The sequence below is a fragment of the Aulonocara sp. 'chitande type north' Nkhata Bay genome, linkage group LG5, assembly GCF_057382095.1.
Source record: "Aulonocara sp. 'chitande type north' Nkhata Bay isolate Kocher_YH1m ecotype deep benthic linkage group LG5, A_spYH_male_GT1.1, whole genome shotgun sequence".
Lineage (NCBI taxonomy): Eukaryota > Metazoa > Chordata > Actinopteri > Cichliformes > Cichlidae > Aulonocara > Aulonocara sp. 'chitande type north' Nkhata Bay.
In genome coordinates, this window is record NC_141348.1 from 38,678,018 (window position 1) to 38,687,104 (window position 9,087).

The 9,087-nt window shown below is 38.6% G+C and overlaps 1 protein-coding gene across 1 annotated transcript; it reads left to right on the forward strand.

Moving 5' to 3' along the window:
• Window positions 1-4,412: 4,412 nt before the first annotated feature.
• LOC147331255 (elastase-1-like) lies at window positions 4,413-7,368 on the forward strand. Its single transcript, XM_086293448.1, has 8 exons — window positions 4,413-4,500; window positions 4,721-4,806; window positions 4,949-5,049; window positions 6,119-6,244; window positions 6,495-6,631; window positions 6,725-6,867; window positions 6,968-7,117; window positions 7,252-7,368. The coding sequence occupies exons 1-8, from the start codon at window positions 4,461-4,463 to the stop codon at window positions 7,258-7,260; spliced, it is 792 nt and encodes a 263-aa protein (XP_086149574.1). The 5' UTR covers window positions 4,413-4,460; the 3' UTR covers window positions 7,261-7,368.
• Window positions 7,369-9,087: the final 1,719 nt, after the last annotated feature.

Genomic DNA, 9,087 nt, shown 5'->3' on the forward strand with positions numbered 1-9,087 from the left:
GTAGGTCAGTTTTTAATCTCCTTTCCCCTCTATCACTCTGTGAAGGAAGCTTGGAGCAGCAGCCTCCTTTTCCACTCCAGTAGACCCCATCACTGCTTCAACCAAGGCCTGGGACCTGGCGCTCTGGCAGCACCTGAGGCCAAAGCAGACGGAAGAGGGAACAGGAAGCTAAAGGTTAAAGTAGCAGCAGCCGCTGTAGGACAGAGATAGATGAACAATACTCCAAAGGATCAATCAAGTACTCGTAACCACAGCAGATCATCTTTCTTAAGCAGCATTACTGCTGCACCACTTTGTCCCTGCCCCCATAAACCGCATTACCCCACCGCCTATGAGGCACATTTTTTTGCCAGATCTATAGAAATGAGCAGACTGAGAAGAATGAGGACGGAAACATGAGAAGAAAAATGAGCTCCTGAGGAAGCGCGACTGAGAGAGAGAGGGGGGGGTGCATGGGGTAGTGGGAGGCTGTATTGATTGTTTTCACTTTGGTGTAATTGCAATTAAAGGTTGCAAACAGCCCAGTGGATCAGTTTCACTGCTGTCACCCAGCAGGACACATGGAAGCATTGATGCATCCCTCCACATTTCCCTGGCCAGCAGGGAGAAGTGCTAATACACTGTCAGCTCTAGTAGACTGTATAGATTAGTGCTATGCCTTGCAGTAATCTAGTGCTGCAACTCCTTAAACCTTACATATAAACAAGTTACACCACTACAACAAAGAGTTGAAAGACAAACCAGTGTTAATACTCTTAGGTGCTGTGAGATGGTGCAAATGGTGCTGTTCTGTTTTTATTTGTGGGCTTGACAGATGTTCATCAAGTGCAAGAGTGTTATGTAGGTAATCACAGAGAGCCTTCTGTAAAATCTTTGTGTTTCAAGGAATTCAGTGTTATCTTAGACAACCCAGGAATCTTGTGCCCATCAGGAAAACAAAAATAAAAGACAGGACTGCATTGCCAGTGACTAAATAACAATGGAAACTATAACTCTGTTAAACTTTGTCCAATAAGACTTCAGGGAATATATTTAATATTAGTAGAGCAAGTTAATGCTATGCTCACGTGCAAGAAGCAATGATGCAAAAATGTCTGCTCTGTCTGTCTGCTCCTGCAGTTTTCACAGGATTGTGTACAGTTCTGTAAAAAAAAAAACCCACTACACACACCTAATGAATCAGTAACTTGTAAAACCATCTTTAGCAGCAATAACTTGAAATAATCTTTTTCCCTATGATTACGAATATGAATTTAGGCCCAGTCTTCTTCACAATGTTGTTTCACTTCATTAAGGTTTGCGGGCATTAATCCACAGCTCTCTTCAGGACCATTTTAAGGTATTTACTGATGGGGTCTTTGCAGCATCTTGATTGTTTTTCAGTCATTCAGCTATACATTTGTTGCTGCTTGGGATTGCTGTTTTGTTACATAATACAATATTGGTAAAGCTTTAGCTGTTGGATTACAGCCTCACTCCTGGCTCTGGGATACTTTGTTATACTGTTACTGAAAAACAAGCCCAAATCATCATCATCTCGCCACCATCGTGCTTGACAGTTGGTAAGAGGTGTTTGTATGAACATGCTTTGTTTTTGTCAGAAGTGGTGTTGTGCATGATGGGCAAACATCCACACTCTAGTCTTACTCTTATTTTTATTTTTATTCTTATTCTCAGTCTCCACTATACTGAAAGGACATGCAAACCTAAGCCAGGCTGCCGTGTTCTTTTTAGAGAGAAAGGTTTTCACCCCTTACAAGCCACTCTTCATAAGTTTTGGGGTTTTTTTTTGTAATTGTACTTTCAAGAACTTCATTTACAAGAAATTCACATTTTTTTGTTTTATTCTTTTTTTATATGTTCAGTGCTGTGTTTGCCATGTGCTCTACTAGTGCAAATTGATTAAATAAAAAAAGAAACAAAAATACAGCTTTAAATTCACAGGAAAATGATGGACCGTAGGAAACAAAAAGATGGAATACAAATCAAATATTTGAGCACCAGACTGTCATAAGTGCCTTTAATGGCAACTTTTGTACTCATGCTTATTTGGATTTACCTTAAACTACTTTATATAGCTCTTAAAATGTCTGAGTTGTCTGTGTCACACACTGTATTGCCTCACTTTCCTCACAGAAATTCATTATCCAATGGTAAGTAATAACCGAATATCAGAATATCATGGAATGAGTAACTGTATTTGGTTGTAGTAACGCTAGTGGTTTCCTATTTAAATGATGTTTAAATCTGTCAGCTCCAGTCTGGCAAGAGTTTTTTAAATAGTGTCACATTGGCATAATCAACATTTACACTGCGTGATAGCCCTCCCCAACTTTCTATCACACACCCAACGCACAATCAGTGCATCTCATCCATCTTTTTTTCCAAACCTCAATTTCCTGCTCGTGTATGTGAGACATCTTTATGGGAACCAAATCGACTGTTCATTAATGAGGGAAGCTGTATCAAGAACAAACATCTTTAATTAACACATCCCCAGTACTTCCTGTCTTTGATCTCCTCGTTTGATTTATGCCTCTGCAAGAAAAGGTTGGGGTGGTGGAGGAGTACACAAGAAGTTTGAAAAGGACGAGGAGAAAATAATGAAACTGTGGAGCCTCTGTTGGTCAGGAAGTCCTACAGCATTAGGACCTTTCCCCTGTGTGTCAGGGGGGCAGCTCAATTACTAGGCAGCACAGCTATCTCTTTAATAGCCTGATAAGACAATAATCCAAAATCCATACAGTTTTAATGACTTTCTGTCTAATTAAGGACTGTTTTATAAAATATGGACACATCAGAGGCCTTCCTATTGTTCAGTAAGCTACTGTTGGTGCTATCAGCGTGACTAGTTCAGAACAAGTAAAAGGCTTTTAAAAAGTATAATTATATGTATTTTACTTAGAGACTTACTGTGCATAAATCATCAAGTAATCCATCTGTGATTCTAATGTTCAATGTCAGAGGGGTTATGATGAACTGAGGGAGAGAAATCACTTTTACCTCAGTTCTCACACTGGATTTAAACACAGAGTTAGGAATGGAGAGAACTCTTAAAAAATCTCAGTAGTAGCATTAGCACTACACTACAGACTGAATTTAAAATCGACCTGCATGAATATTTGAGGTTTTCAAAGCAAAGTCAGGACCACATCTGTCATCTGTCTGTATGACCAGGAATGTGTGTGTCCCTTTGTAGAGATGCCAAGTGTTTGTTAGTCTTTAGTCCCCTCTAGTGTTAGCCCATAATATTGTCCTGTTTTCAATTAGCTTTACAGTTCATATTTCTACTGTATCTATAAAATAATGTATACGCTTACCTTGCTCTGAATCATGAATGACTCTTTATACTACAAACAAAATTAAATTACCTTTTTAATATTACATTTAGTTTGACATTAGTAAATAATTGGTACCATCTAGACATCACACTCAAGTATTCCTTTAGCTTCGTTTCAGTTCAGTTTTTTTGAAACAGCTTCAACAAAAAAAAAAACCCAAAAAACTAAATTAGGCATGAATAACAACAATACGAATTATTGTCTTCTTTATCCTTCATTTCTTTATATTTCTAACTTTAGAAATATTCTCTTTAATTAATATACAGACCAGATGGGACAGTTGTAAAACATATTGTAAAATATAACAAAAGATTTACTTTCCAGAGACTAACATGGTCAGTCATACTGTCTAGGTGATTCTAGACACTAGAAGATAAAAAGTGAACCTGTTTTCCATTTTAATGTGTAATTTTGGAATATGCCATTACACCATTGATGCCACAGCCGTTTGCTTTCCCATGCTCACTTGATAATTCATGCTGGTTCAAATGGACATGTGATTATGCTGTGATGTAAGTCTTCACAAGATCTTGCCCTCTCTTACATCAGGCACTTTATTTTAAGATTTCATGCTGCACTGTAATGGGAATGATCTGTATTTAATAAATCATTGAGGACATTGGGTGAGAGGTAACAGTGTAGGTTTTCATACGTATCTGTCATACATATCTGATATGATGACATTATGATATGATTTATTGTCATTATTTACAGAATGAATCATTCTTACACTCCTTTTCTGACAAAAGTATTTTGAGAAAATATCTTTTCTGTAAGCTGTTGCCCAAAATAAGTGTGGTGCGCACTATTAGCAAGAATACATTTATAAATGTATTCCTTTTAACTGCTCTGAACCACTGTGACTCATTTTATCCAGCAATAAAACTGTCAATCCATGTGACATTGTTCATTTTGGACCACATTCAACTGACCAAAGCAGGGGATGTTTTTTTTAACTGGCTGTGATAGCGCTGTGTGACACAGACCACAGGTACACACCTGGGTTTTGTCACAGGGGAAAGACCAGTCACATTTTTCCACATCAGCTGAAGGTCAAGTTCAGGTATAAAAGAAGGAAAGCAGCACTGGTTCCTGCACAGACGTTTTGAGACTGCAAACATGCTCAGGTTTTTGGTGTTGACAAGTCTTGCAGCCTTGGGTAAGAAAATGACAGCAGACATTGTGCTATATAACCATTCATTATTGATCCGTCTGTCTCGTTTTATTCTCATACTCTCTGTCGTGCCCTGTACCGTCCGTACATTCACTCAGTCACTCTTTTAGCGACGATCATTTTTCCTTTTCCCGAAAGATGAAAGCAAATAACATTTTCAGATTTCTGTTAATGTGTATAAACTGATCATTATTTTTTTAACTAGTGCTGGCCGAGCCCAAGTATCTGATGAACATTGATCAAAGGGTTGTAGGAGGTGAGGTGGCTGCACCCAACTCCTGGCCCTGGCAGGTAACCCAGTATGACACATTCAATTGATTTTCACAATAAAAATGAAAGCATGTGGTCGTTCAGAGCCAAAATATCAGATTGTTAAATTAAACTTTAATTAAGCTTGAATGTTTTTACACAGAGATTTCTGTTTCTCCCTTAGATCTCTCTTCAGTACCTATCTGGCGGCTCCTACTACCACACATGTGGAGGAACTCTGATCCAGAGAGGCTGGGTTATGACTGCTGCTCACTGTGTGGACAGGTAACAAAATGATGAACTACAGGCTCACGCAGTATTCTTTGGCTGTAGGAGTTTTAGTTTTATTTGGGCTTATTATGTCATTTATCACGAAGTGCTGAAGAGGACCCAAATGCAAGGCGCTGGAGGTAGGCTTGAAAAACAAAAGGCAAGGGGTTTATTTTGGCTGATGAACTCCAGAAAAGAGAACAATCATAAATCCAGCAGCTGGTAGGAATGAGTAGGGATGATAGGCTATAAGTATACAGAGGGGTGACTGGTGAAAAGACACATTGGGGGGGAATGGGAGGCAGTTGAACACGATAAAAACTGAACACAATTAAGGGGGTTAAAGGGATACAGACAGGAAGTAAAACTGAAATAGGAAAGAAAATAAACCTACAAAGGATAAAACAAGACATAACCAAAGGGGACTAATCCTAACCTAAATGCAAAGACCTGACAACAACTACAGGATAGGAAAATAAAAAGAGACTGACATATAAACTCAAGAGAGAGAGGATGATGACAGAAATCTTAGAAGTCTGGAAACACAAAGAACTAAACTAATCCCTACGAAAGCGTAAAGGAAACAGAAACCAGCGACCTAAAAAGAAGCAGGGTCAGACTAGATTGTAGAAATAAAAACAGTATCCACACCCTAAATACAAAAACAGAAAAAAATTTTCACAGAATATTAAGGCAGAAAATTTAAACAAACAAACATAAAAAACTGGTTTAACAATGGACATAGTAAAACTAAGGAAAACCAACAAGGGTCCTCAAAACCAATATAAACTCCTCTACAGTAGAGGGTAAAATGAAATTCAACCCCTGACTTGAAAGTTAATGGGTTACTTCTAACCGAATACTTAGTTATGATTTATTTCCGTGTTTCATAAAGCCACCAGCATGAGGAAAAATCTTACAACCTCATTTGTAACTGCCACATTGAAAGAAAATTTGCTTATTGATTTAAAAGAAAAACAAACAACATGAATCAAACATAAACAAGAGTATAATGCAGTGAAATCCAACTTATTGATTGCTAACAATGTTGTGTTTGTTTTTGGATGTTTCTGAAACATTGCAGCCCCCGGACCTTTCGTGTCATTCTTGGTGCACATGACCTCAACAGCATCAGTGACAGAGAGCAGATCATAGCTGTCAGTGCCATTTATGTCCACCCCCAATGGGATGCTAACAAACTGTCTCAGGGGTGAGAAGTACCTTTATGTCTTGTATTCCTAAGCATTTTTTAAATTGTTTGTTTGTAGCTATTTATAACCTTTTTAAGTAATATTATGTTTGGCAAATGTGTTGATTTGGGGTCTGAATGTTACATTATGGATGTGGTGGGTCAAGGATATGAACATAATTCGCCTCCCAGAACTATTTTGGTTAGAGTTAGACAATTTAGACAATTTTAGAGGCTTTACAAAACAGATTTTGTTAACTCTCTACCTTAGGAATGATATCGCTCTGCTGAAACTGGCCTCAGACGCCACCCTGAACACTTATGTCCAGCTGGGCTCTCTGCCTCCCTCTGGCCAGATTCTGCCCAACAACAACCCCTGCTACATCACAGGATGGGGGCGCACTGCCAGTGAGTTGTTTGTATGATCTCCTATCAATATCACTGTCATAACTGGGTGTCTTCTGTAAAGACTAATGTACCTTACCATTTTATTTTGTCCAGCCGGTGGTAGCCTGTCTCCTGTGCTTAAGCAGGCCTACCTTCCTGTGGTGGACTATCAGACCTGCTCCAGCCCTAGCTGGTGGGGCAGCACTGTGAAAAACAACATGGTGTGCGGTGGTGATGGAAAAGAGGCTGGATGCAATGTGAGTTTCATCCTACAAAAAAAGAAGAAAACTATGCTGCCAGAAAGAAATACAGGATCATTTTACATAATTAAAATAATAAATCTTTTTTTTTTCCCAGGGTGACTCTGGTGGCCCTCTTAACTGCTTGAATGGTGGAAAATACTACGTGCACGGTATTGCCAGCTTCGTGTCTGGTCTGGGATGCAATACTTATCAGAAGCCTACTGTCTTCACCCGTGTCTCCGCTTTCATTGACTGGATAAACAATGTTAGTATAAAAGGATTTTATTATCAGAGATATTCATGAAATTATTACAACTAAAAATGTTTTATAGAATTAATTTATCGTTATATCTCTAAGGTTGCAATGCTTAACCAATTTGAATGTTTTATGTTTTATAGATCGTCTAGTAAGCACAAGAATCGTTGACGCTGCAGAGACCGCATTCCATCATATTTTCATCTGTACAGACTCACTTGTCTGGTGCAATTCTGCAAAAATAAATGTAATTAACTTTGTGTGATGACTCATTTATCATCAGAAAGTTTATGCAATGGAAATGCCATTAAAAAGGTAATTTACTTAGGCTTAGACATCAGTCTATTCTACCCTGCAACAAGATGTGAATCAAGGACATTGGGGGGGAAAAGAATTAACTATCATTTATGAAAGTACGTAAATTATAGTGTTGACAGTAAATGCTGAACACTTGGGTACTGATGGAAAGTATAGAGGCACTTTTTTTGTCACCTCTGTGATTGCAAAAACTATTTGAAACAGCAAAAAAGTCTGAGCTAGACAACAGGTGTATGTCTAACCTCTGCCAAGCACAGCGGAGGAGGACAAAGGTCATCTTTTACTATGAAAAAGAAAAAAAAAGAGATTTAGAGATTTAGAAATTCTGAGATGCCACAGGAATTACAAATTGTAATTATAATTTTTAGCTTTGTCTTTACTCATTTTTTTTTTTTTGCCAAGTTGGATTAAGGTTTCAAAGGGATTGGAGGACATACTGAGTCACTGCTGGACATTATCAGGCACGGGACAAGGCCTGGATGTAGCTCTTTTCATCTATTCATTTCAAGTTTATTAGTTAGATTAGGATAAAAATCAGGTGATTTGATTAAGTTATTCTTGGTATTTGATTTTTTTTTTTTTTTACATTGCACACCTAAAATGCTTAAATTGCCACAGGTGTAAAAAAAAAAAAAACAGAAAAAAAATCAATATGGACTGCCTCTACAAACATTTTTTAAAAATGAGTCGCTAGCAGGGAATTTGGACCCTCCCTTTAAACAGAGAGTCCAGTCTGCAACATGTAACAAATGACATGGTGATATTTAAGATATATTTAATATTATAACTGATGCATGTCCTTTAGACTTCAGTGCTGGCTGAACTGTCTATACAGAAAGTAGTATCGCAAGAGGAGCTGTGGGTGCGGAAGTAGTGGCTTATGTTGCCTAATGGCCTTGGCAAATTAAGTTTCACACACTAGCTGAATCGGGACTGTGAAAGGTTGTGTAAATGCAGTGCTAGTTTTGCCCTTCAGTATTGGTTGCAGATGAATCTACAGGTGGAAAGAATCTAAGATGCTTGTCTTAAATCTGTTTTATGATACTTACACAACTCTCAGCCTGTATTGCTTTGTATTTCTATGACACACATTCTTTGCGTTCGTGTACACATTTGTTTTACCATCAGGAATTTGAGATAGCTGCTTTCACTGCTTTCCAAATGTTAGAAGGTTCTAGAGCTAAGGTGTGTATATATATATATATATATATATATATATATATATATATATATATATATATATATATATATATATAAAAAAACACCCAGCACGCCCCTGCGGGCGGTTTATCCTTCAAGCTCGGGTCCTCTACCAGAGGCCTGGGAGCTTGAGGGTCCTGCGCAGTATCTTAGCTGTTCCCAGGACTGCGCTCTTCTGGACAGAGATCTCCGATGTTTTTCCCGGGATCTGCTGGAGCCACTCGCCTAGCTTGGGAGTCACCGCACCTAGTGCTCCGATTACCACGGGGACCACCGTTACCTTCACCCTCCACATCCTCTCGAGCTCTTCTCTGAGCCCTTGGTATTTCTCCAGCTTCTCGTGTTCCTTCTTCCTGATATTGCTGTCATTGGGAACCGCTACATCGATCACTACGGCCGTCTTCTTCTGTTTGTCTACCACCACTATGTCCGGTTGGTTAGCCACCACCATTTTGTCCGTC